At 40.7% G+C, this 27,538-nt stretch overlaps 3 protein-coding genes across 7 annotated transcripts; 1 reads left to right on the top strand and 2 right to left on the bottom strand.

Moving 5' to 3' along the window:
- Positions 1–293: 293 nt before the first annotated feature.
- Positions 294–5,679, bottom strand: vash1 (vasohibin 1). Its single transcript, XM_037747563.1, has 7 exons — positions 4,787–5,679; positions 4,231–4,319; positions 3,325–3,381; positions 2,899–2,973; positions 2,103–2,484; positions 1,431–1,540; positions 294–1,258 (listed from the first exon to the last, which is right to left on the bottom strand). Exons 1-7 carry the CDS (start codon positions 5,006–5,008, stop codon positions 1,186–1,188), a joined length of 1,008 nt encoding a protein of 335 aa, XP_037603491.1. The 5' UTR covers positions 5,009–5,679; the 3' UTR covers positions 294–1,185.
- Positions 5,680–7,230: 1,551 nt separating this feature from the next.
- Positions 7,231–10,473, bottom strand: fcf1 (FCF1 rRNA-processing protein). The gene is made up of 8 exons (XM_037746481.1): positions 10,401–10,473; positions 9,532–9,596; positions 8,603–8,674; positions 8,372–8,520; positions 8,192–8,264; positions 8,005–8,092; positions 7,657–7,751; positions 7,231–7,487 (listed from the first exon to the last, which is right to left on the bottom strand). The coding sequence occupies exons 1-8, from the start codon at positions 10,401–10,403 to the stop codon at positions 7,439–7,441; spliced, it is 594 nt and encodes a 197-aa protein (XP_037602409.1). The 5' UTR covers positions 10,404–10,473; the 3' UTR covers positions 7,231–7,438.
- arel1 (apoptosis resistant E3 ubiquitin protein ligase 1) lies at positions 10,433–26,297 on the top strand. 5 transcript variants are annotated; one of them, XM_037746477.1, is made up of 22 exons: positions 10,433–10,554; positions 14,116–14,344; positions 14,832–15,000; positions 16,402–16,613; positions 17,265–17,336; positions 17,606–17,832; positions 18,024–18,261; positions 19,059–19,228; positions 19,422–19,602; positions 19,690–19,931; positions 20,045–20,122; positions 20,279–20,420; positions 20,519–20,640; positions 20,738–20,813; positions 21,399–21,508; positions 21,624–21,803; positions 22,131–22,256; positions 22,712–22,841; positions 22,958–23,016; positions 23,105–23,194; positions 23,281–23,456; positions 23,998–26,297. In XM_037746477.1, exons 2-22 carry the CDS (start codon positions 14,197–14,199, stop codon positions 24,098–24,100), a joined length of 3,051 nt encoding a protein of 1,016 aa, XP_037602405.1. In that variant the 5' UTR covers positions 10,433–10,554; positions 14,116–14,196; the 3' UTR covers positions 24,101–26,297. The 5 variants fall into 5 exon arrangements, with proteins under 5 accessions (XP_037602405.1, XP_037602404.1, XP_037602406.1 ...); XM_037746476.1 differs by having other exon boundaries at positions 17,603–17,832; XM_037746478.1 differs by lacking the exons at positions 14,116–14,344; positions 14,832–15,000 and having other exon boundaries at positions 10,464–10,554; positions 17,603–17,832.
- The last annotated feature ends 1,241 nt before the right edge of the window (positions 26,298–27,538 follow it).

Raw genomic sequence — 27,538 nt, 5'->3', positions numbered from 1 at the left:
TTCTCGTTACTTTACATCTACATTAAATGCAGATGAGGTCAGTCAGCGTGAGTCACCTTGATAATCGTCTTATGTGAAAGGTCTTATATTTAGCAGCCAGAATAACTACAGATGACGTCATACTCTTAAATATACTATTGTTTATTACACGGCTTTGTTGAATACTCGATTCTGATTGGTCAATTACGACGTTCTATGGTCTGTTATTTCTTTATAGCAGACTGTTGCTATGTATAACAGACCGTTGCTGTGGGCGCGGTTCTGATCTCGGACTCTGGAGGACCGTTTTTGTGTCAAGTAAGTAGCTGTGTAATAAGCAGGATAATGTACAGCGAGCCGGTCATTATTGTGAAATAAACCCCTTCCGTCAGTGTTTATTTCACAACAATGACCGGCTCGATGTACATTATCCCTTACATATTGTGTATTCAATCCCATATTCAGTCTTGATTAGATTAATAGCATACTAAACATGGTAGCATTCTGGATATTAGATGTCTCACACATTTTACTTCATTCACCTAAAGTAATTTGGAAGAGCAGAGATTATCACACTGCGTTGTGTTAAGTTAGACAATGAGAATAATGGGGTGGATATAAAAAGTCTTTTCCTTCTCTTTGAGTTTTCATACAAGGCACAAGGGTAGTGGTTTTGCAAACTAGTCGTCACTACACAAGCAATTGCTGCCCAGCAGAGGCTAAGTGAATTTAAAATCACATTACATGTATTTGCACACTTACAGTACGATGATACAGATTGCAGACGAGCCTTAAGAGCTTTTGTTGAACATAAGAACACCACAGAAATGTATGATATGTCCAGCAGCACACTGAGTGGTGGTCTCGCCCAGAGTCAGGGAAGAGCCATATTCCTTGTTGTGTTGAGTTCGCAAACAGTTATTTAAAAATGTTTACAAAGTGCTGTACTTTTGTCCCATTTTTTATAATTCGGGAACGTTGTCAGCACCAATTACTCTGCACAGTAACCGCTCCAGAAAAAGCCTCTAACAACGAAGACGTAGAGAAGCTGAATGCTGCATTTGTTTGAGAGGGAAAAGTTGCTGGTGACCTATTCGACATTGCATCCCGTGAATAGGACAGTGGGTACAAAGAGTACATCAGTGGTCCCGTGAAACAATAAGTGTGTGGTACCTTGTAACTTTACAAGCAAGTTAAAACTCTTCTTCAGACTCGAATCTGGTATCCGTTCATGTCTGTGGCCGATTTTTGCTCCAAAACCTTCTTATCTCCAGAGGGACTGCAACAAAACAGACACAGAGTTTTATTAGCATCGGAAGGAAACTGTGACTAATTCATAACTCCTTTGCGCAAGACATCTGTGGTCCAAATATGTTCCAGTGACTAAAACATTTCACATGATAGTGCCTGTATTTTTAATGAAGTTATCTGGAAAACATGATTAATCGTACCGTCTCTCAATGCGGCTGATCCTGCGTATGGGGCTGCCCGGTCCTCTGAGGGGTGAACCCATGCTGTTTCTCCTGTCTTTGGTGGGAGAGGGTGGTGCAGGCTTCCCTATCTGAAAAAAAAAAAAAAAAATTCACACGTAAGAACATCTTAATCAGAATCACTTTAGCGGGTGAGTCAACTGTGTTTATGTCGTCGCTGTGCAAGGCGAGGCTCAGTATCAGTGGCTGAAATCTGTGTATTTTTAATGCGATTGTACAGCGCTGTAAAAGATCAGCTACTGATGGGTCGAACCGGCCATGCATGAAGCGCAGCAGGGCAGAGTCAAGCCATCACATTAGTTTCATTACACGAAGAGCTCAGCATCAAGGCTGCCTTCATTATGTTAGCAGGAGAGGTGATGAGAGAGCATCGTTTGAGAGGGATCGCTCCTCAAATAGCCGGGTCAACTCGGTGTCACCGTGCATGAAGAGGCAGCACGTCAAAAGAAATCCAATAAGCAGTGAAGAAGGGGCAGCTCCTCTGCTGAGGACAAATTACATTTATCATTATCATCCTCAGAGAGAGAGCGCTCCATCAGCTTGTGCTGGTGTCATCGGTAAAATGAGACGTCTGCACTGCCATTCACAATGCTCACGAAAGCAGAACACCTTTTCTGATCGACCGTGCCGTACCTTCAGCCTCATGTCTCGAGTGTGTCTCTCCAGCTCCTTCCGCAGCTCCTCCTTGGTCAGCTTGTCTACGTCCAGTATCGAATGCTTCCACTCGATCTGCTCCACGCTGTGAGCGTCGTGGGACACATACTGGCCGATCCTGACCTTGCGCAGGGTGTGCCAGTAGCCCCTGTAGGCTCCTTCGAACTCTTGCACCAAGTCCATCAGAGTCCGGAACTCCAGGGGTTTGAACATGAGGTCCTCTCTGCGGCTGGTGCCCAGCGCCCCGAAGCGTCCCCCGCTGTGAACTCCCAGCACGATGTGGTGGAAGTTGTTCCCTGAGAACTGAGACTGAAAGCTGAGGGGGAAGCGCTCCACGCCGTGCATGTTGTTGGTGAGGTAACTGTTACGAAGGTGGGTCAAGGAAACGGACATTTGGAAAGACGACGTCTTGCCAAAAAACACATCCCACCCCATTAACCAACCGTGTTTGGTTGGTGCACGTACAGTATTATGAAACATGCAATACCAATGGAAGATATCATTGCTTATTACACGGCTTTGTTGAATACTTGATTCTGATCGGTCAATCACAGCGTTCTATGGTCTGTTATTTCTTCTCAGAGTCGTTTTTGCGTCAAAGTATTGATTTCTTAAGTAAGTAGCTGTGTAATAAGCAGGATAATGTACAGCTAGTGGGTCATTGTTGTAATATATACCACTACAGGGCGATGCAAGACTGTCTGGGTTTATTTCACAACAATGACCGGCTCGCTGTACATTATCCTAACATATTTAGTGGCTGCTGTAAAGATACATCCCCAGGATCACCGCCTCCAGGCATTTGATTGGCAGAGCCTCCCGCGTCATCTCCTTAGCAATGTCCATCAACCTATGCAGAGAAACAGAACAAGAGAACAACACCTTTAATGGTTATCTGCCATATAAAACACTGCTGAGTGCACTGCAAATGACAGACACATGCTGTTGCTGAACAAAAAACCTTTTCCATGAGCCAGGGAAATAAAATTTGCGCCACTAAATCTAATAAAGTGAGGTCAGGAGAGTTATGTTCCAGGCCTCCTGCTGGCTGCTGCTTGACGTTACTCACAAAGCCCTGGGGACACACAGCTGATCCACATACATCAGGCTTTAGCAGCACATGCTAAACCATAAGAAATTAACAAAAAACGTCTTTGAGTTTAACGCTGATCTTGGGATAAAAGACAGAAATGTTGCTTACGCAGTAAGAGGCCGGCTCTTCTTGATTTCAAAAAATTGTGTTCCCGTGTGATTGTACCTGTAGGACACAGTTAAGGTCATACCATGACAGAGCTTTGGGAGAATACTCTGCTGCATGCAGCGGGGAGAACCACTTATAGTGCTTTGTGATATTCATAGGCTGTTGGTTAATTATGGATGAATTTAGTCTCTGACTGGATATGAAGCTTAATATAGAGTAGAGTATGTGGCCTACTTTCTAATGTTTGGCCTATATTTATCAAAGTGTGCCAAAACAGTGTGTCAGTAGGATTAATAAAAGGTAGATTGTACACTATGTGCATCCATTTGAGTAAATCTTGACATCATGACATATTGTCAAAAACATTTAAATACACTCAATAATTACTGTAGGGATGCACCAATCCGACTATTTCAATCCCGATAGTGATACCTGGGCTTTGGGTATCGGCCGATACCGAGTACCGATCCGATCCCAGTGTTTAATTAATAAGCTGTATGCCTCACTGTGTGGAAGTGACTGGGATCATTATTTCAAGTGTAAGGCAACATCAGGCTTGACTTTAACAGCTAACTTTGTAAGACAAAATGTAACAAATATAAATTTACTAAATTGTTATTTATTATTAAAATAATAAATCATACACCAGCAATTTGGTAAAAAAAACAACTTAATTAACAGATATTACAACACAGGTGTAAACCTTTATTCGCAGCAACAAATTGGTCAAAACTATGAATTAAAATTCCAGTATATAATGTATTTGGTATATAAACATAGAATAGATCGTCCCCATTGTCACCGATCCAGCTATTTGAGTCAGTATCGGCCCGATATCTGATCCGGTATCGGTGCACACCTACGTAGTACTAACCAGACAGTTACACCAACTCAGTCAAAGGATACTGCAATTCCCTGATGTATTTCTGTATGGCTTCCAGGCGCTGTGGGATAGTGGTGGTAGGCTGGTATGTAGGCACACTCGGTACTGGAATCTGTGGGACAGAGCATCCAAACAAACTGCATCGCCATCGTACAATCCCAATATTCATTGCAGCTGGAGAATGTAGTCTTGTGTGAGCTCTTCTCTGTTCAGCTAACTAATGCCAAAAGCATCTTAACTGGCCTTTAACCACTCTCATGAGGAATGAATTAAAAGTACCATTCTGTTGGGTGTATACTGTGCAGGGCAGACTGCACAACAACATGCATTGTATGTTACTACAGTGTTGAAGAAATAAGTTGATGTTTGATGTTGTTTGCACAATCTCATGAGCACTGACACTTTACATTTCACTGCACATCCTGTATGAGTATGTGACAAATAAAACTCTTGAATCTCATCTATCAGTCATGTGGGACTGCATATTAACACTGTAACTCAACATTTCCCCTCAACACATGGGTGTAAATTGTTTCTCCACAATGTGAAGTGTCATGTATCACCATGCTGCATCTTTACCTTGGGCAGGTCAGTGTGTCCCCGGATCTCCTTCCCCAGGGCTTCACCGTTGGGGTGTATTCGAGCCACATGGCGCCACATCCTCTCCCAAGTCTCTTCATCCACCGGTAGGCCTCCTCTGTTCACATAGAAAGGCACCCCTCCATCCCTCAACTCTTCTTCACCTTCATCCTCCTGCTCCTCATCTCTCTGCTCCACTGAGCCCACCGTGGCCCTCAGCATCCCTCCTCCTCCAAGGAAGCTCAACTGAGTCCAGGCACAGAAACTGAGTCCAGGCTGATGGACCTTTCTTTCACTGGTTAATCTGCTTGCAGGTTTAAGTAGGTTCCCACAACAGATGGCCAGCTCATGACATCAAGCAGCTTGTGCTACAAATACAAAAAAAAAAAGAAAAAGAAAACTCCCCCCTGTAGTTGGAGCACCAATGATTTCACCAAAGGAAAAATCCTTTTTTTGGAATAAATAATAACTATTCAGCTCTTTGGTAAAAAATCTAGTAGGCCATTCAATAATCACATATTCATGTAAATAAATAAATTAAGACACTAAGGTAATGTAGTCTATTTTTATAACAATACTGTGAAGTTCATCAACAAGCCAATGGAAGGCTACCACAGCCTGTAAGAGGATTTGACTGTGCAGACAACAAAGTGTTAGAAATTACTAATTCCCTGCACCGTTAGAGGTCATTCACACCACAGATATCCAGTAAAAAAAACAGTGCTGTTGTACAATCCCATCACCTCGACACTCCTCAAACGTCCCCTTCATCTCCGATTCACCAGATCCTGTCCCTCAGTCAGCCGGTGTGAGGTGTTCACCGGTTCATTGTTCATGCAGATGCTCCTCTCTGGTTCAGTGAGACTGCGGGTTGGATTCACGTCCAACGAGCCGCTCAGACACTCCCAGACCGGAGTCTACTGCGCATGCTCCGCACCGAGCGGATGATCTCAGCCGTGACAAATGCTGCGTTCAGGTGCTCCTCGAAAGATGTCAATCTGACTTTGTATTTATGAAAGAAATGGAATTATATCTGTCAACAATTTCTTCCTCACGTAACAAAAAAGCAATGAAAACAATGAATGTACGCAATTTCTTTAATGTTTTTAAGTGAAATTATTATTATTATCTACTTATTTATTTATTTGTATTGTTTTTTTATTATTTTAATGTTTGTTTTGTTTCATTTCTGTTGTCCTTTTATGTTTGACACAGCTCTTTGTTTATGTTTTCGCTATGCTTCTTTTGTATATAAATGTTTTTAATGTTTTCTGCTGTTACTATGTAGCCTATACTGTAATTTTGAAATAATAATAAAAAAAAGATGTCAATCTGAGATCCGGTTGCCACATGTACTCCAAGTGCGCTTTTGGTTATTGTTAACACTCTCAAAAGGCACCATTTTTGGGTTATGTTTAAATTTACTAATCTTTTTTTTTTTTTTAAACAATATTTTTATTGAATTTTACATATAGACATATATACATATATACACATATAGATAGATTTACAATATTAATAATAAATTCTACAATGAAATGTTTAGTCAGAATTGCAAAGAAAGAGAGACATGACATTTCGTGTATTTCACTTATCTAACAAAGAAAACAAAGAAAATAAAAGATAAGACAAAATAAATTAATACATCAAAGAAGAAGAACAAAAAAAAAACAAAAAAAAACAACAATTTCAATTTACTAATCTAATAGTATAGCGCCTAGTGCTGGGGTGGAAGGATGGAGAAAAGGTATTTTATTGCAGACATTTGTTAAAGATAAAATATAAACTATAAAAAGGTAATGAAAATAGACAATTGTGCTTATTTTACACGAGATACAAACGAGTTGAAACTTATTGTTTTTACCATCACTTTAAATTCCAACATCCTCTCTGGTCATGTAACACTCACTCACTTAATCAGTGATTCATTTGTCATTATTTTGTTGAGTTATACTGATAATGTTTCTATTGTACATCTCAATTAACAGCATTTTAGGCAAAAAAACAAAACTACTATAATTAAAGGTCTTATTGATAACATTTTAACATAGACAAATCATTTTAAATAAATAATACATCCACAGAGCTTTTAGAAATGTGCCAAATAAAAGTATTGCTTTTTCTAAAAACAATGATTGTGAATTAATCACTTAAAAAATGTTGGCAGGTGCAAAATTAATGTTTTGTTTATCTCTGTGGAAGATATCTGACATTTGGTTCCCACTTCTAACAAGGTCTGACATCTAGTGGCTGAATGTTATCAATAGCACCTTTAAATCAAAGACCTGAAGACAAGATAATTAAGAAGACAGACAACTGTGTAAAAATATGAACCTGAAATTGCTCTAATGCATCTTTTCCACAGTAAATTACCATCTTTGCTCATATATCAAACATGCATCTTCACATTTGGGGTGTTGGAAAAACTGGAGACTGGAGACATGGACATTGCAACAATTCATTTATTCTTGTAACAAAATGATTTAAGAACAACAAAACTTAAAGTAAGTTGCTGTTAGATCAAACACACCCCACCCTCACCAAACCAAATCCCAAAACCTCACAATGTTTTTGATATACATAAAATAAAAGGAAAATAATGTTCAACAGGAAACTTGGTTTATTTACAGGTCTAGCTCAGTTGTGGAAATATTAAAACCTTGGAGCACCGTAGTCATCAGGCATCCGTTCAATATTGTACCTGTTTGAAAAAACAAAAATCAGAAAACAATCAGTAGGCTATAGCTGTGTTTTTGATGAAGCTGGTACTGAGTCCAGAAAGAAAAAAAAATAACGTTTTATGAAAAAAGAAAACACACACACATAAAAAGCTACCATATATTTAAAGCAAATGTTTGGAATAGTGTTACCTGTGGTTTGAGATGTACATAATGGGAACCCCGGGGATCTTCCTGATTCTTCTCTTTAGATCTCTGTCCACAGTGGCCAGGATGTAACACTTGTGCTGTGGAAATATATTTATGTTATTGATATTTACCCTTATGTGCAAAAATCTACACAGTGTAAAATGACATACATTTACCTACTATAATGATATGACGACTCATTTTAAATGTTATTTATTACATCTGTGCTTTTCCTGCTATGACGAGCCAAAATGTGTGACAAAGGCCTATTACTCAACATATTGAGGCGTTAACTTCATTGCATTCTATTACATGTATGTATAGCTACATGTTTATATTAAAGCATATTACCTGTGTTACCCTTTGGACCAAACAGTCATCGGCATATGTTCCCTTGTGTGTGCATGGCAGGCGCTCAAACCTTGGATCCTTGGCTATCCTGCAAAAACAAAACAGGAAATAATGTAATTAGATATAATAACTTAGAAATAGAATATGTTCATGCGCCCAGCGCCTTTATATATTCAGCAGCTTGTACCTGAGTGCGACTCTGTACTTCATTCCAAGCTTTTCAATCTCAGCCATCACACAGTCTGTGATACATGGGATACCTGGATTGGATGATAATAAACATTATGAATCATTATATATAATAATTAGATTGGAAAAAGGGTTATTGTCCTCATTCATATTTACCACATGGCTATATTATACTTACATTTTGCATACAGACAATCCATCATAGACTGAACAATGTCCAGTTTGGCCTTGATGGAGAAGTTGATGAAATTGGTGTCGACCAGAATGTGGTATGGTGGACCAAGCTGAGTATTGTACTGGAAGAACAGGCATGATGGGTACTTTGCCCTGCACAAATAGTTAAAATAAATCCCGTTAAGAAGCCATCCACCACAAGTTCTTCATCTACTAATTCAAGCTCTTGACTTACACTTCTCTCTCCTTAAGCGCTGAGGGATCTTTCTTCTTTTTCTCTTTGGTTTTAGCCCGGTCTTTCTCTTTTCTACAAAACAAACAAGGAGTTATAGTTCTTGCACAGACCTTTAAAGGGACTATTTGTAACTTTGTACGCGCATAAATGTAGCGGGTCGTCACACATGCGCGCTCACATATGCGCGTTCGCGTGTGGCCGCTGCCTCTCCAACTCTGCCTGCCTGCCTTCGCTCAGAGAGCACGCGCGTTCTCAGCTTGCTCCACCTCTAGACGTGAACGCGCGCTCACTCCTCACTGCAGAAGAGTTAGTTTAGCTCTGAGAATATCTAGTGAATGCACAGTGGACATTTGTGCAGAAAAAAAATGCTGCAGCTCCTCCAGACCAACAGAGGTTTCCCGTGTCTTGTGAAGGGACGGAGCTCCTTAGCTAGTAACGTTACCCTCTCGTTACCGACCGGGTGCCGGTGTCTCCTGCTCTCTCCGGCTGCGGGAGGAGAGAGCAGGGAGACACGCTGCAGAGCGCCGCTGCTTCAGCCTGCACTTAGGCAGGAAAAGCCAACACTAGGATCAAATCTAAATCATGTTCATGGAGAGACCTTCATCTGGTCAGCTAACATTACTGCCAAGCAGCTGAAATATAGAGTGATATTGTGCTTTTAGCTGACGTGTGTCGCCTCACTGTTTTGAGTGATGCTCGTTCAGGTATATTGAGAGCGAGCAAGCGCGAGCCCGACGCTGACTTTCGTTGATTTCACGGCCACAGGTGTCGCTGTTAAGAAGCATTTCTGAAAGTTACAAATAGTCCCTTTAAGATCCCCACATTAAACTACTAAATGTTTTGTTAAGATGGACAGAGCGATAACAAATAAGTTGTTTAAACCAAAGGTGACTTTACCTAGAAAACAGAGAGCAATTATTAAAACTCACATTCTATTATCTTTCAGATTGATCATTCTCTTCATTGCGGCAAACTTCCTTGTTTTCTGCTTCCCCTAGAATGAACAAGTTAAAAAAACACAGAAATTGATTACAACCAAGATATCACCTACAAGAGTGCATATCAACAAACTGGACGGTCTGCAGGACAGATAATAATGCACACAGTGCACTTTCATAGACTAAGCTACTGGAGTTACCCTGCACTATAATACTCATTTTTAACAGTCTCTTCTGCACTATATTCACTTTTTTTTTAATAGTCCTGTATCACAGCTGTTACCCTGCACTATATTCAGTTTTAACAGTTTTCTTCATCTCCTTGTATTTTTATTTCTGGTATATGTTTTTGTACTTTGTACTTTGCACTACTAACTTTTTTACTGCCTTTTTACTAACATGTTTTGCACTATGGAACTGTGATGCTGGAAACTTGAATTTCCCTCAGGATCAGTAAAGTTACTATCTATCTATCTATCTATATCATGTTATATAGCAGGAGTGGACATTGTTGATGTTGGTGGAGGGTCTGAGTCCACCTCACAACACCAGATCTTTCTTTACTGAAACAAAACCCCGTCTCCACATCTAACTTTTAATCATAGGAAAACTAAACTAAACTTTAGTGTCATTATTGAAGCTGTTCTTTAGGCAGGATGTTGATTTATAAAGCTACAGAGGATAACGTGAGCTTACTTTACGTTAGGCGCTAGGCTAAGTTAGCTCTGTGGCTTGCCTGCTAAAAAAAAAAAGCTTCAACGTCAAATTAATAACATACAAAACAGCGTGCTTTAACGGATAGCAATCATCAAGACACCCGTGGTGTACCTAGACTTGTAACATAGTTAAAGAAGACATACCATGGTTTAAACGTGAGACCACAGATCTGAGTGTTTGCTTCTACTTCTCCTCGTGTGTACGATGCGCTTACTGGATGACGTAATCAAAATTCGACAAATTTCTGCGCATTCTGTTCCGGTTGCTAAGCGCTAAGCTAATGCCCAACAGACGAAGGTAGCTGCAGCGTTTCATATCATATGCATTTGCTTTGTGTATCTGTGTTACTGCTAAGCTGTTGTCTTCTGAACGTGTTGTTATTGTGCATGTGTGTGAGCAGTCATGTGAAGGAGACGAGCTGCTGAGATATTCCGCTGACATTTGTCGGATAACTTGGCTAAGCTAGCTGTTAGCATCGTTAGCTGGTTAACTGATGCTATTGTAGCTAACAGGTGTAGCCTTCAGCTTTACCTGGCTCCTCCAGGTGACAATAGAAAGGAGAGAGCTGGTGATATTGCAGTAGCAGCTGACTGTTTGGATGAGTTATTGAATTAGCAAGCTAACTATATGTGGTGGTTCATAACAGTGGCAGTGGATGACATTTAATGACACCTGAGCTGACACGTCTAGACAGCTTATCATTATCATCATCATCATTAGCTGCACTGTTGTTGTTGTTATTGTTGTTGTTGTTGGATGGGATTTAAAGTGGTTTCTTTGACTATTCTTTAGCCAAGTTGTTCATGCATATGTCAGTGCTGTGGATTACATGTAATGTTATTCTCCCTTCAGCCAACACTTCTCCAAGGTGACACTTAGATATATTCATGCCTTTTTTGGCAGAGCAGTTCAGAGTTAAACTCATCCTAATGTCCCATCTGTTTGTCCAATGTTCCTCATTAGAATATATTTGATGAGTATTTTTGGTATAGCTGTTTTGAGCCTAAGCAGTTTCTCTCTAATTGTAGGAAAGCCCCCTTTTGTGAGTGGCAGTTTTCCTCTGAGCATTGAGGGGTCTGAGTGAAGGCTGAAATATGCTACTGTAGCTGACAGGTGTAGCCTTCAGCTTTACCTGGCTCCTCCAGTGTGACAATAGACCGGAGAGAACTGGTGATATTGCAGTAGCAGCTCACCGTTTGGATGAGTTACTGAATTAGCAAGCTAACTATATGTGGTGGTTCATAACAGTGGCAGTGGATGACATTTAATGACACCTGAGCTAACACGTCTAGACAGCTTATCATTATCAGTACCATCATCATCATTAGCTGTACTGTTGTTGTTATTGTTGTTGTTGTTGGATGGGATTTAAAGTGGTTTCTTTGGGAGAGTGTTATTATGACTATTCTTTAGCCAAGTTGTTCATGCATATGTCAGTGCTGTGGATTACATGTTATGTTATTCTCCCTTCAGCCAACACTTCTCAAAGGTGACACTTAAATGTATTCATGCTATTTTGGCAGAGCAGTCCAGAGTTAAACTCATCCTAGGCGTACTAATGTCCCATCTGTTTGTCCAATGTTCCTCATTAGAATATATTTGTTGAGTATTTCTGGTCTAGCTGTTTTGAGCCTAAGCAGTTTCTCTCTAATTGTAGGAAAGCCCACTTTGTGAGTGGCAGTTTTCCTCTGAGCATTGAGGGGTCTGAGTGAAGGCTGAAATATGCTACTGTAGCTGACAGGTGTAGCCTTCAGCTTTACCTGGCTCCTCCAGGTGACAATAGACCGGAGAGAACTGGTGATATTGCAGTAGCAGCTGACTGTTTGGATGAGTTATTTAATTAGCTAGCTAACTATATGTGGTGGTTCATAACAGTGGCAGTGGATGACATTTAATGACACCTGAGCTGACACGTCTAGACAGCTTATCATTATCAGTACCATCATCATCATTAGCTGCACTGTTGTTGTTGTTATTGTTGTTGTTGGATGGGATTTAAAGTGGTTTCTTTGACTATTCTTTAGCCAAGTTGTTCATGCATATGTCAGTGCTGTGGATTACATGTAATGTTATTCTCCCTTCAACCAACACTTCTCCAAGGTGACACTTAAATATATTCATGCTTTTTTGGCAGAGCAGTTCAGAGTTAAACTCATCCTAATGTCCCATCTGTTTGTCCAATGTTCCTCATTAGAATATATTTGTTGAGTATTTTTGGTCTAGCTGTTTTGAGCCTAAGCAGTTTCTCTCTAATTGTAGGAAACTTGACAAGCCCACTTTGTGAGTGGCAGTTTTCCTCTGAGCATTGAGGGGTCTGAGTGAAGGCTGAAATATGCTGCTGTAGCTGACAGGTGTAGCCTTCAGCTTTACCTGGCTCCTCCAAGTGACAATAGACCGGAGAGAATTGATGATGTTGCAGTTAGTTTGGTTTATATTTCAAGTAACTGTCCGGTAACCAAAGCTGAGTTATTTAATTAGCTGTGTGGTGGTTCATAACAGTGGCAGTGGATGACATTTGGAAACGATATGACACCTGAGCTAACACGTATAGACAGCTTATCATGTTCAGTACCATCATCATTAGAATAGAATAGAATAGAATAGAATAGAAAGCTTTATTGTCATCGTATTAAATACAACGTGATTCACATTTGCCAATTCTGGTCAGTGCTTTAAAATAAATACTCGACAAGACTAAACGAGGCAGATTAAAACATATAACAGGTAAAACACACACAGTTATAAAGCAAATAAAACAGATAAAGTAGATGTAATAAATAAATATAAACAGAAGTGTTACACTAGAAGTATAAAATATAAAAATAGATGTAATGTAAACAGAGGTAATTGCACTTGTAAAATAGGTAGTATAGATGTAATTAATAAAATGTAAACAAAGGTAGTTGCACTTGAGGTGTATATTGCATTAGTTGCACTATTGTTGTTTTTGTTGGATGGGATTTAGAGTGGTTAAACTTTGACAGTTTCTCTGTTTGCTAAACAGGGGCTTGGGGAGAGTGTTGTTATGACCATCCTTTAGCCAAGTTGTTCATGCATATTTCAGTGCTGTGGATTACATGTAATGTCATTTGGAAACAATATGACACCTGAGCTAAGACGTCTAGAGAGCTTATCATTATCAGTAGCATCATCATTAGCTGCACTGTTGTTGTTGTTGTTGTTGTTGTTGTTGTTGTTGTTGTTGTTGTTGGATGGGATTTAAAGTGGTTTCTTTGACTTTGACAAACAGGGTGGCTTGGGAGAATGTTATGACCATTCTTTAGCCAAGTTGTTCATGCATATTTCAGTGCTGTGGATTACATTTAATGTTATTCTCCCACCAGCCAACACTTCTCCAAGGTGACAGATAAGTAACTGTCCGGTAACCAAAGCATGACCGTTTGGATGAGTTATTTAACTAGCTATATGTAGTGGTTCAACAGTGGCAGCAGATGACATTTGGAAACGATATGACACCTGAGCTGACACGTCTAGACAGCTTATCATTATCAGTACCATCATCATCATTAGCTGCACTGTAGTTGTTGTTGTTGTTGTTGGATGGTATTTAAAGTGGTTTCTTTGACTTGGGAGAAACAGGGGCTTGGGAGAGTGTTATGACCATTCTTTAGCCAAGTTGTCCATGCATATTTCAGTGCTGTGGATTACATGTAGTGTTGTTCTCCCATCAGCCAACACTTCTCCAAGGTGACACTTAAATATTCATGCTTTCTCTGGCAGAGCAAAAACTCATCCTAGGCGTACTAATGTCCCATCTGTTTGTCCCATGTTCCTCATTAGAATATATTTGTTGAAAACTAGCTGTTTTGAGCCTAAGCAGTTTCTCTCTAATTGTAGGAAACTTGACAAGCCCCCCTTGTGAGTGGCAGTTTTCCTCTGAGCACAGAGGGGTCTGAGTGAAGGCTGAAAGATGGTCTGATGGACCGCCGCTTCTTCCTGACCTTCCTCTTCTGCTCAGTGTCGTGGATCTTCTTCTGGGAAGTGCGCTGGAAGAAAGGAAAAGAGAGTCAGATTGAGGAATGGCTCCAAGGACATAGCCTCTCTCAATACAAGCACTTATTTGAAGGTCAGTGGCTTACAGTCATCTTCATTTGAGATTCACATGACCGTTGCAGCAGCTTAGAAATTTTGGTTGATAGTCTAATCCTGGGTGAAGTAAGCAGGTGTATCTTCAGTGACCTGCACAAGGACACTTCTGCAAGATTACCTGAAACTTTCTGGTTTGGATTGTTTCTCCAATCATGAGTTTATCCACCACCTTCAGAGCTTTTGCAGAAATACCAGGGATACGTGTCATATTCAACTGGACTTTAACTATGTTTAATGCAAGGAGATTGTGCTGCTTATTTCTTTGACCCTGGTAATTTTTTTGAACACAGAATATTCAGGCTTATGAGATGCATGTGGCATGCACGGACAATCAGCACAGGCTTAAATACTCTTTATAATAGACTTTAATCAGCATTTAAGCCTGTGCTGGGGCATTGCTGATGCTGATTTGTTGGCTGGTATGTGTCCGGGGGATTTTTATGTACTGTTCATGTGTCATCCAGATGTACAGACACTGGAGGAACTGAGTCTGAGTGCACTGAGTCGTCTGGAAGAGGTGGTGAAGGAACAGCAGCTCTGGAGGGAGATTGCAGAGGCCCACATCCAGCTGCTCCGAGACTTTGCCTTCCAGGAGTGGCTTTGCTCCCAGAACCTGGGGCACTATTACCATTCGTAAGCAAAGAAAGGTCTTAACTTTAACATGAGCGGTTTTCATTTTTCGGAAACGATTACTTTTTGGCATGTCATAAATGCAGATATATCCCAGCATAGTTTCATTTTTTTTATGTCTTGAATAAGTTATGTGGTTATGGTCATGTTTTATGCTGGTTAACACAGGCTATATTTATTTACGTCCACTTGAGGGCAGCCTCTCCATTCATGACTGGCTGAGTTTGCTGACACTTGAGCTGTGAAGGCTGCAGTGTTTCAGAGGGTCACTGCAGTAAAAAGTATTCTTTAGAGACCGTTTGTGTGAGACCCTGCAGCAATGCAGGTGTGCATGTGCGTTGAGTGCTTTCTCTATTGATGCAGTCAGAACCAACCGGCAATGATAAATAGTTATTGCATTATCAAAATGTTGCCTCAGTTAACAAGGTCAACTGTGTTTCTCAAATACATAGTCATCATGTCATAGTCCTCATGTTTTTAAGGAAAACAGTTTGATGTTTCTAAAGGGACACAGTGTCCCATTTCTGAAGGTCATGACTGTCATGCTATCGCTGCCTCCCATTTGCATTTTGATCGACTGGACTTTAAACCTTTATTGATAACATAATTATGACAGAGCTGCAATTCAGTAACCGTGTAGTAACAGAAGATGATCTTTGCACTCAATTGTCTCTCATTACTTCTCAGATAAATAGTGTAGTAATAGTTTTTTCTTTTCATTATTACAGTAATAATTAATCACAAACACAATGTAGATAAGGAACCACGCCACACTGTGAACTGGATGCAGTAGCATGCTAATAAATTCACATTTTGCATGGCATTAGATAAATAAAAGCAATGTCAGATACTTCAGCTTTGTTGACAAAGAAAATTGACAATTGGAAAAAGCCACTTTTATTTTTCTGAAAGTTGTGTTTGTTAATCACTAAAATTTGTGTTAACACTGCTTGAACATTTTCCTCTTATTTCAGCAATTATTTGGATAATATTGTGTGCTAGTAATATTGGCAATGATAACCACACTATGAATGCTAAGCATTTTCCTCTGCTGTGCTTATCTAGACCTTTGCATGTAATAAAGCTTTACGGCTTTAATCTGAAGTCTTTTGGTAAGGCCAGATGAAACATGCCACACCGTCTCACTCCCTGTTGACATAACTGACGAGTTTAGCTGATAATATTGATTTTAAGCTTGTACAGATTTGCACAAAAACTAGTGTTTGTTTTGTGTGTGGGGACAGCCCGTTGTGTGCAGTCAGCAGTCTTGGTCAATAGACAGGGAGATAGCAGTCCTGGTAGGGTTGTATTTCTAAAGGCTGTACTTTTAAAGTTATTAAGCACTGCTACCACTCCTTTTTCAATTATCTACTTCATATATTTTCACTTTTGCTTTCCCTGCAGCCTGAAGAAGTTTCGTTGTATGAATCTGGATGATCTGTCTCAGTTTGACAGTCACCTGCAGTTGTCTATAGCTGCCTACTACGAAGACTACATAAAGTTGTCTACCGGCATCAAGATCCTCCAGAACACCAGGGGGAGTCGTGACCAGGACTACGAGATCCGGCTGGTGCACAGCCTTGCTGTGAGGCGTCTGAATGAGAAGTGGACAATTGGTGAGATCCTGATCATTTTCTGCCCTTTAGACTTGTTTTTAGTTTGGGTTGATTTCCACAGCTGCAGAGTCTTAAGAGGCATTTAGGTACAAGACGTAAACATTAGATGGATTGTAATGCTGGTAAGTGTTGCTAAGTGCTTTCTCAAGTGTTGTTACTACAAGAGTTGCATATCTTTTGAATCTAGCTGAAGTGTTGTAATGGAGAAGTTCCGTGTTGCTTCAGCTCTGTACAGCCTAACACTTGTTTATTTTTCTGTCTTTTTCTCTCTCATATAAACACAGTATTCCCTCCAATTGAGGATAAATGTAGGGTAATATAAAACAAATAAATGTGTTACTTTATAGCATTCCTAATGCATTACCATAACGCTGGTTACCTTGGTATTCTTGCCCCAGGGTATGGATTTAAATGTCCATATACCAAAGCTCAAAACTGGCCACATTTCTTTGCACCTGTTGTTGCTTCATTTGACAGGACACCATGTAGAATATACTGGTGCTGATGTCCAATCTGGGGTTATATATAAAAACAATATCTTAAGAAGAAAAGAAAGTAAAACTATCACCATTTAACCTGCTGACTCAGACCAGGAAGTGTGTATTGTCTTCATTTTAATTATTCACTGGCACAATGTCCCTTTGTTTTCAGCGGGAGCTCTCATATTTGGCTGTACTGTGGCACTGTGCTTCTTGATAAGGGACCTCATGTTTTACGTGATTGGTGAGTCCAGTGTTAGCTGTTTTGATTGGGGTGTGGGCTGATATGGCTGGTGCTTGCATTGCTGCTACATGACTCCTACTTTCTCTTTTTGCAAGCACCGTGAAGTGGCACTACCGGTTTTACAAATTGCTTTGTATTATTTATAGCTCGAGGACTTGTTAAAGTAACCTTTGTCAAACTTTAAGCTCTGCTCTGTTTTAGTGGGGAATCAACTTATTTCAAAACCAAATAAATACCTGTCTCCTGTGCTTCTTCCCTTCTTACGGTAGGTGGAATTACTGTTTCCATCATAGCGTTTGTCTTCACCATCAAGTTCCTCTGCGAGCTTGCAGCGAGGGTTGTCAGCTTCCTGCAGAATGAGGATCCAGGGCGACGCGGTGACCGGAGCATCTACGACTATGTCCGGGGCAACTACCTGGACCCACGTTCCTGCAAGGTGTCTTGGGATTGGAAGGAACCGCAGGAAGTGGGGCAGACTATGAGCTTCAGAGTCCAGGTGATGATTGATTCCCTAATGGGCCGAAGCTGAAGATGTGCTGTACCTCTTTTTTTTTTTCTTTCTAGTCAATTGACCTTCTAACAAGTGGCTAATGCATGCAGCAGTGTCGAGAATATTTGGTCAGCAAAACTATATGAACAAATGTGAAATGTACCTGTGTGGTCTCTTTTGTTCTTCTGTCTTCTCAGCTCTTCTATAAAAACGGCCAGCCTTTTCCGGCCCACCGGCCTGTGGGGCTGAGGGTCAACATCACCCACATCGAACTGGCTCTGGACATCCCTGTCACACAGGAGGTTCTGCAAGAACCAGAGTCCAATGTAGTGAAAATGGCCTTCACAGTGCGCAAGGCTGGACGCTATGAGGTGGCTGTGAAGCTGGGTGGCCTCAATGTGGCCTACAGCCCTTATTACAAGATATTTCAGCCAGGTATTACCACTGTGTGTGTGTTTTAGATCCAACCTGCAGTTTGCTGTATAATTATTAGGGCTGTCAATCGGTTAGAATTGTTAATCACGATTAATCGCAAATCTTATTTTTAACTGTTCAAAATGTACCTTAAAGGGTGATTTGTAAAGTATTTAATAGTCTTATCAACATGGGAGTGGGCAAATATGCTGCTTTATGAAAATGTATGTATATATATATTATTTGAAATCAATTAACACAAAGAAACCCTCACAGGTACTGCATTTAGCATAAAAAATATGCTCAAATCATAACATGGTAAACTCAAACCCAACAGGCAACAACAGCTGTCAGTGTGCTGACATAACTATGACTTGCCACAAACATCATGTGATTATCATAAAGTGGGCATGTCTGTAAAGGGGAGACTCGTGGGTACCCGTAGAACCCTTTTTCATTCACATATCTTGAAGTCAGAGGTCAAGGGACCCCTTTGAAAATGGCCATGCCAGTTTTTCCTCGCCAAAATTTTGCGTATGTTTGGAGCGTTTAACCTCCTTCAAGACAAGCTGACATGTCATGGTTGGTACCAATGGATTCTTTAGGTTTTTTCTAGTTTCATATGATGCCAGTATCTTCACTCTAGCTTTAAAACTGATCACGAGTTACGTTAATACGTTAAATAAACTAGTGGTTTTAAAACTAATTCGCGTAAACATGTTATCGCGTTAACTTTGACAGCCCTAATAATTATTGATTTGACTAGTTGTTTTTTTTATTTCTGATTGAGTATTTTTCTACTATTTTGTTCCCTTCAGGTACAGTTGTCCCATCCAAAACCAAGATAGCCTACCACTTCTCCACCCTGGTTCTAACAAACGGCCAGCAGCACACTTTGCAGATTGAGCCCAGGGACGAGTATGGAAACCCCACCAGTAACTCCACATCTCTCACAGATGAAGCCAACTACAGCGTCCATGTGCACTCTGTAAGGGATCAAACCCCTTTTTCTATCATCCATTATACTGTAATTTTAAGATTTACTTCTTGATTATGACTGTAAAAATGAAAGCCAGCACTTCTTTTCACCCTTCTGTTCCCAATTGAACAGTTCAGTAGGTTTACAGCGTAGCAGAACGAGTTCTGAGCTGGGATTCATTTTAGTTTTCCTGTTCTTGCAGCTGGGCACTGTGGATGATGACAGTGTGGAGGAGCACTACAGTAAGTCAGTGTCACTCAACAAGCAGCAGTGCCAGGTTCTGCTGAGACTGACTCTGAGGAAGACGGGCTGTTTCAGGGCCCGCATCTCCTACAAGGACCAGCCGCTCAGCAATGGGGAATTTGACATTATTGTTCTCAGTGGTGAGCAGCCGGAAAACACACTGCTATAGAAGCTTTTCTTGCCTGTTTTTCAAAGCCTAATACTCATATTCTCATTGCATATTACAGAGAATGAGAAGACCTGTGTGGAGAAGAACGTGTCCACTCCAGGCATAAGTATCTACTTTGAGGCATACCTTTACAGCAATGGGAACTACAGTTCTTCATGGCAGTTACCAGCCTCCTCTTTGCTGGCCCCCCAGAGGAGGCCCTCCATGGGAGAAGAGGAGGATGAGCATGACTCTCCTGTGGAGGGACAACCTGAGAAGGTCAAGAAACCAAAAAAGGTCTACTGTTACATATCGCCAAAGGTAAGTGGCCAGTGTATAATAGTTAATTAGTAAGGGGTTTTTCTTCTTCAACTTATGAAGAAGTACACACCTTAATGTAAGATGACACTGACTTGGACTTTTATGTCCAACAGCAACTATCCGTGAAGGAGTTCTACCTGAAAATTATTCCATGGCGCCTTTTCACCTTTCGAGTATGTCCAGGAACGAAGGTAAGCAGAAGTGATGTCACAAAAACCCAGAAGAACAGGCCTATTTGATTTGATTTGATTTGATTTGATTTGATTTGATTTGATTTGATTTGATTTGATTTGATTTGATTTGATTTGATTTGACAAGCTAACCGTTATCTTCTTCTCTCTTTGCAGTTCACCTATCATGGTCCTGACCCGATTCACAAGTACCTAACTCTAGTGGTGGATGATGGGATACAGCCTCCTGTGGAGCTCAGCTGCAAAGACAGGAACATCATGGCTGCCACCTTCATTCGCTTCCTGCACAAGAACATTGGTTTGTTTCAGTCTAATGTGTTTGTCTTGAGCTGCACTTAGTAAATAACTTCGTCTTTTGTGGAGACTGTAGCAGTAATTTGATGGTGTTGTCCACAGGTGGCTCTGAAACGTTCCAAGACAAGGTGAACTTCTTTCAACGTGAACTCAGGCACATCCACTCCAAGAGACCTCGTACCAAGACCTGCCTAAAAATCACCCGACACACCATTCTGGACTCGGTGAGTGCTGCCTTACTGCAATATAAAGCTGTTTCGTAAGTAGGCTTGTAATCTTGACAATCACTCTCATCTGTCTGTCCCTCTTGCTGTTGCTCAGTCCCTGAAGGCTACCAGGAACTTCTCGGTGTCGGACTGGAGTAAGAACTTTGAGGTCGTGTTTCAGGATGAGGAAGGTAAACAAAACATCTGAATATAGCTGAGTGTGATTCATGGTGTCTTCAGTCTGTGTTAAGTTTATGAGTTCTAATCTAGTGTTGAACATTTTTGCTGTTGCAGAAAGCACTTAAACCCCAGAAGGTTTTGAAATTACATCAGAATGAAAGTTGCAGACACAGTACGGTGCAAACCGCTTATAGTGATCACGGTTACAGTGATCAACCGCTTATATATATCCGGCAGCTCATGCAGATCAGCGCCGTCTCCCTCCGTTTGCCGTTCATCTGCATGTTCGCTCGCGATGCAGAGCCGGCCAAAAAACGGCAATGCCTCACCCTTGGTGAGGGAAAAGGCAGAAGAATCGGTATTGAGCCAGTAAATAGCAAAGCTGTCCGTTCTATAAACTTCATGTCATAAATATACAAATGTCAAGTAGATAGTAATCTGTATGAGAAATGAAGCACAACAACAAAAATTCTGTTGTAATAATCATCCGCCTTTAACGATCAATTTGACCAGAACAGACGTGATCACTATAAGCGGTTTCCACTATAATTCATTAAGGTGACCACACCGCTAAAACTTTTGACATTTCTCTGCAGCTCTGGACTGGGGAGGGCCTCGCAGGGAGTGGTTTGAACTGGTGTGTAAAACACTCTTTGACACCACCAACCAGCTGTTCACCCGCTTCAGCGACAACAACCAGGGCCTGGTAAGTTTGTCTTTTTAAAAACTTCGACATTTAAGACCACTTAAGGATGCTTAGTGTCCTCTTAAACTACATGCGGTTTAAGAAATAAGAGCGCATTCATCTTAATTTTTTCCAGGTTCACCCAAACGCTGACCGGCCACCTCACCTGCGTCTAAAGATGTATGAGTTTGCCGGTCGCGTCGTGGGGAAGTGCCTGTATGAGTCTGCTCTGGGTGGGGCCTACAAACAGCTGGTCCGAGCTCGCTTTACGCGTTCCTTCTTGGCCCAGATCATTGGCCTCAGGATGAACTACAAGGTATGAAACACAGTACATTCTCACCGAAAACACTCGGACATTGGAGGGTCATGTTTTGATTGTTTACCCTCCGGTGTCAGCTGGACTGTCTCATCACTTTAACATTCCTCACAAAGCCAAGAAACCTGATTTGTTTCTTGGCATGATTGATTTCATGGAGAACAAGCCAGCGTGTGTTTTGCTGTTTGTCCAACTTCCTAAGATTTGAAAGCTGAGAACTAAAGCCGACCCAATCATCTTTTTTATCCCCGCACCGAGCCGATGAAATACCATGTTTATTTAAAAACGTCATTTTCCTGTGTTTTCGTTTTATTTTTCCACACGCAGTACTTTGAGACGGATGACCAGGAGTTCTACAAAACTAAAGTCTGCTTCATCCTAAACAATGACGTGAGTGAAATGGATTTGGTGTTCGCCGAGGAGAAGTACAGCAAGTCAGGACAGCTGGAGAAGGTGAGGCAACACTTTGGAGAGGAACCTCCCCTTTTATCCCCTGATGTAATTTCACAGGAGATAGGAGCAATAAACCAAACAAAAGAAACCATATTGCTCGTTTGGCAAGCGTTTCTCTTAAAAAGAAGGGGAGTGGTGAGTTTACATAAAGGTGGACGGGTGGAGTTTGGCATCTGTGGACCTTTTTAAACTTTGTTGCTCAGTTATAAAATACCACAAAATAACTGTCTGTGGAACTCCCCGTGGTGAGTTCAACCTACTTCTTTTTAATTAGATACGTATGTATTGCTCCAAACTGTATTAGATTAATTGCGCATGTACACTAATGCTGTGCGTGACAGCCAAACAAACACATGTTAGACCTGTATATTTTACCAGTCAAGAAAGTTTCTGAACTTTTTTTATATATATATATTTTGCGTGACACTTATATCCTGCCACGTGTTCTGTTGCAGGTGGTGGAGCTGATATCCGGGGGAGCTCAGATCGCTGTTAACAATGAAAACAAGATGCATTATCTCAACCTGCTGGCCCAGTACAGGCTGGCCAGCCAGGTGAGAGATGAGGTGGAACACTTCCTGAAAGGTGAGGAAACTAGCACAGCTGCAGTCTGACATTTTTTATTTTTTTTGCCAGTTCCTTTTGTTTTGAGTTCTCCGGTAATGTGCATGTAATTAGTGTAATTTCCTGATCAATTGCAGGTTTGAACGAACTGGTTCCAGAAAACCTGCTAGCCATATTTGATGAGAATGAGTTGGAGGTATGTTTGTTGATTCTATTAAAATCCTGTTGATGTTTAAAACACTGCCGGCTAATTGTAATTTGTTTTCCCTTTAATCTCTTCACAGCTGTTGATGTGCGGCACCGGTGATATTAACGTGCAGGACTTCAAGGCCCACGCTGTGATTGTCGGAGGATCTTGGCACTTCAGAGAGAAAGTATGTTATGGGAACTCTCTGTCTCGGTTTTCTTCCAACCAGTGATCAAAAAATGTCTGAGCATGTTGACTTTTCTGCTCCCGCAGGTGATGAAGTGGTTCTGGGCCGTGGTGTCCAGCTTCACCCAGGAGGAGTTGGCTCGTCTGCTGCAGTTCACCACCGGCTCCTCTCAGCTTCCCCCTGGCGGGTTCAACACCCTTTGCCCCTCCTTCCAGATCATTGCTGCCCCCACACACAGCACCTTGCCCACTGCACACACATGGTGAGTAGGAAAACACAGGTAGATTTAATTACAGGATGAGACTTGAGGCTTTAGGGATGGCAGTCTGTTAATAGATTTCTCACTCCAGTCCAGACCAGTGGGCAACCTCCGGGTCTGAAAAGTGAAGCCAATGTGAAAGTGCTTTAAACCTGAATTCTTTCTAATAGCCAGCAGGGGGCGACTCCTCTGATTGTGTAGAAGTCTATGAGAAAATGACCCTTCTTCTCACTTGATTTATTACCTCAGTAAACATTGTAAACATGAGTTTATGGTCTCAATCACTAGTTTCAAGTCTTCTTCAATACAGCATGATGTTCACTTAGTAAATTATGGTCCCATTTAGAGTCAAATAGATCATAAAGCAGGGGATGCTTCAGGGCGTGGCTACCTTGTGATTGACGCGTCGCTACCATGGCGGTTTGGGTGTTGTCCGTGTTTACAACTTCACCCCTTTCACAGTGTGTTTTCAGTTCATGAAAATTAATTTGAACATTTTGGTCCCCTAAAAATGTCTCTCTCTGTGGTCCAATTTTCTGTCTAGTTTTAACCAGCTGTGCCTCCCTACCTACGACTCCTATGAGGAACTGCACAAGATGTTGAAGCTGGCCATCAGTGAGGGCAGCGAGGGCTTCGGTATGCTCTGACTCCCCCGTCACTGCCACTGTGGTTCCACCTGTACAAGAGGAGACCAGCACTGCCCCACTCCAGTGCGCCGGTTTCCTGCATTCATCTGCATTCAACAGTGGGCTTCTTGGCAGAGAATCACCTATAAACACTCTCTCAGGATGAGAGGGCGTTACAGGAAGTCCCAGAAGGCTGTCCTGAAACTGGAACTCAGTCATATGAACTCTAGAGCTACTGTATGTATATAAAATATCTCGCTTTTGTAAAAAAAAAAAAAAAAAGAAGGAAACCAGGAACTGCTGAAAAAGGTGAAGTTTGGGTTAGTTGTATTTCTTAATGCTAAAGTTTGCTTAGTTTTATATGTTCGAAAGACAAATGCTAGAGCGAAGGCCTTGAGTATTACTTTATAACTGCTTGTTTTGCATTTTTGCAAACTGAGGAACATTTAAAGTGCAACAGCGGGCCTACATGTGATGTGGGTGACATCTACAGCACTTTGGCCTTAATCGATCAGGGACTGATGTGTGTTTGTAAATATATAATAATATCACTCTTTTATTCCAATACTTGTACATACTAGTGTGTATACATAGGTTTTCATCTCGTTACCTTTTTTCGGTTTGACATTTAAAGAGAAGGGATTTCTTTATTATTGCACGTTTTGACGGATTGACAGTTTATATAATTTCTATAAGCTTTTTTTTTTTTCTCTCTCTCAGAAATAATGGGTTTTAAAAGAAGCCAAGTAATTTCTATTGTTTATACATGTTTTTAACTTATTGAGTTTTGGAAGAAAAAAAAATATTTGTGTTGACCCATACTGTTGAAAATTTGTCTGGAGTGTTTTTGTTATGTTTTATAACCTGCCTTATTGGTGCCCTTTGCCTCTGATTGTATCCAGAGAGGTGCGTAGGTTGAGCGAAACATAGTCGACAATAGTAGGTATATAATGGCATTTCTACTAGTACATGCAGGGGTCACTGTGGATGTTTGAGGAAGCACATATATAACAAACATTTTGTTATATATGCAGTGCCCTTTTTACTTTTTTCATTCACAGCCTTTTATAGGTTTACCTCAGAATCTCCCTTTCATCCTCTGACACAGGTGCATTCACATCCAGTTAGTTCACAGCTGCCTCCTTCCAGTCCCGTAACCTTTAGCCATATTGCCCACATCTTCAGTAAACTGGAGCATTATATCAATGGAGATCATGTCCCTGTTTGTTTCTGTTTGTTATTGTAAAACTATTTATTTTGAATGCTGTTAGTATTGTTAATATCATGAGCCAACAGAGTTGTTTTTCCTGTTCATTATTGTGTAGCAATTCCTTTGCTGTTCCAGAGTTTACATGTTCAGTAGCCATATTGTACTAGTGTGTGCCGCCAGTCAGAGTGTTTGTAGGAAAATTCATGTTTAGACTCAAAAAGACAGAAACGTTAATGGATGATTCATCTCAATAGTATTATCGTTTTAATATATGTTCACCACAGAGCACTCTGGGTCCAGCGTCACTCCTCACATTATTCTCACCGTCGGCAGTAAAAAAAAAAAAGTTTGACTCGGCCACTAAGAGATTTAACTGCATTCTTGTTGAATGGCAAAAGGATGTCCCGTTTTGACTGTACTCGCAGCAGGTTGGGATTTATTGCGTTGGCTCATCAGAGTCACCGCAGTGTCCACTTGGGATCTGATGTGCATTTGTTTGTGCTTTAGCAGGCCTTTTACAGTGTTGAGAGGTTTATAAGAGGGTTTGTTTGGGTTGTGCAATGTTGACCTGATGTACTGAGAACAGTGGGGGGAAAAAAAGTGCTTATGAAAATGTTTCATTAAGGGTGTGTTATCAGCACCAGTACCAATGTCTGATATCATATTTACCAGAAAGTAAAAAGTAGTTTAAGCATTACACGTGTTAGTTGTTCCATTAGATATGACCATTATAAACAAATATGAAGGAGGTCTGTCCTGTAGTTTTATGTTTTCTAGATTAATGTTTTTGCTTTTCATGAGCATCTACTACTCTGTTTTATGTTTGTTTCTGGGTTAGATGAGTGTGACTTTTAGCGATGTAGATATTGTGAAATATAAGCTTCTGATTTTGAAGCCGGGATACTTTTTTCTTTTCTTTTTTTAAACTGCAAGCGTCTGCTGACGAATGTTTGAGATTCTCTGCACTGCAGGTCCTTTGTTTATGGGAATAAAAAATGACGGACTGAATTGTTATCTCCTTGTCTCACTTATTGTGCATCGTATTTGGATTGTGTTAAGCAGTGTGATTACACACTCTTTTTATTTACACTTTCAAAACTGGATTTGGACTCAGAGAAGGCTTCTGATGTTGAACGTGCAGACCAGTGGTTCCTAAACTGGGGTCCCGAAAATTGCCAAGGAGTACTTTGAAAGGTGGACCAAAGGTGTTCTCATCATAATGAAGGTTCACAATGTGTTTGCCTTTATTCAAGGTTAAGAACAGAAGATGTATAGCTCGACTTGTCATCACTGGTAACACTATTTTCTTATTCTTTACCTTTATTTCAACAGGAGGTCCCATTGAGATAAAAACAATTATTTTACAAGAGAGACCTGGCCAAGGAAGCAGCCATACAAAATCACAACATGATATACAATTCACATAAAACTGAAGAACAGCTGTTTAACACAGTGGCCTCTCAAGAAAAACATTCTTCATGATGCACTTGAATTCATCAATGGATATCAATGTTTCTCATTTTAAGTGTTTGTAAATTATTCCATGCCTGAGGTGCATAGATGGGGCACATTAAAAGGATAACAAATTATTAATACATGGAACAAAATCTTTAATTATAAGAGGGCCTACATTTTTTTTTATCAGACTATTTTATAATCATATGAATACATATAAAGACATTATTTGTTTATTTCCTTTCTTGGCCAGCAGAGTTCATGTTTCAGACACAAGGGGGCAGTGGCTCTACATGTGACATCAACAGATGCTTCTTCTTCTGCTGTCATCCCTCAGGACAGGACAGTTTAGCAGCAGTAAATGATGAGGAGCTTTCCTGTCTTCAGCTGACCCTCCACCACTTTCAGCCTTCAACACAGAGAGTATCCCCTCCACTACAGACATTTCTCATTTCTCCACACATACAATACATACCTCACCAACACATGAAAACAAACACAGTTCGTGTCAGCTGAAGACTTAATGAAATCAATCTTTTGAGAGCTCTGCTGTGTATGAAATGTGATAACACACCCAACTGAAAAACAAGTCCTCCCTTTCCTTTCACGATATGGAGATGGTGGCATGACTGACAGCCATATCAGCACAAGATGTGAAGGTTGCATTGACTGAATGTTTGCTTCCTGAGTCATACAGTGTCTGATAATGGATTTTTTTTTTAAATTGCTTTGCTGTGGTCATGCAGGCCCCACGGCCCTCCACGCTATACACACCCACGTGTTCTTGGCGTGTC

The sequence above is a fragment of the Sebastes umbrosus genome, chromosome 16 (genome assembly GCF_015220745.1).
Source record: "Sebastes umbrosus isolate fSebUmb1 chromosome 16, fSebUmb1.pri, whole genome shotgun sequence".
Taxonomy (NCBI): domain Eukaryota; kingdom Metazoa; phylum Chordata; class Actinopteri; order Perciformes; family Sebastidae; genus Sebastes; species Sebastes umbrosus.
Note: the sequence above shows the minus strand (reverse complement) of the source record. Positions and strands in the feature narration are given on the sequence as shown.

Bases quoted from the DNA above. Each gene is read 5' to 3' on its own strand.
- vash1 (XM_037747563.1), bottom strand. From the start codon at position 5,008: ATGCTGAGGGCCACGGTGGGCTCAGTGGAGCAGAGAGATGAGGAGCAG. The intron at 4,320-4,786 runs GTAAAGATGCAG...TCTGTCCCACAG, and splicing joins GACACACTGACCTGCCCAAG to ATTCCAGTACCGAGTGTGCC. The intron at 2,485-2,898 runs GTATCTTTACAG...CCTTCGTAACAG, and splicing joins GAGGCGGTGATCCTGGGGAT to TTACCTCACCAACAACATGC.
- fcf1 (XM_037746481.1), bottom strand. The intron at 8,521-8,602 runs GTAAGTCAAGAG...CTATTTGTGCAG, and splicing joins GCGCTTAAGGAGAGAGAAGT to GGCAAAGTACCCATCATGCC. The intron at 7,752-8,004 runs GTAATATGCTTT...ATATTTCCACAG, and splicing joins TGGTCCAAAGGGTAACACAG to CACAAGTGTTACATCCTGGC.
- arel1 (XM_037746476.1), top strand. From the start codon at position 14,197: ATGGACCGCCGCTTCTTCCTGACCTTCCTCTTCTGCTCAGTGTCGTGG. The intron at 19,229-19,421 runs GTAAGGGATCAA...CTGTTCTTGCAG, and splicing joins ACAGCGTCCATGTGCACTCT to CTGGGCACTGTGGATGATGA. The intron at 20,641-20,737 runs GTGAGTGCTGCC...GCTGTTGCTCAG, and splicing joins GACACACCATTCTGGACTCG to TCCCTGAAGGCTACCAGGAA.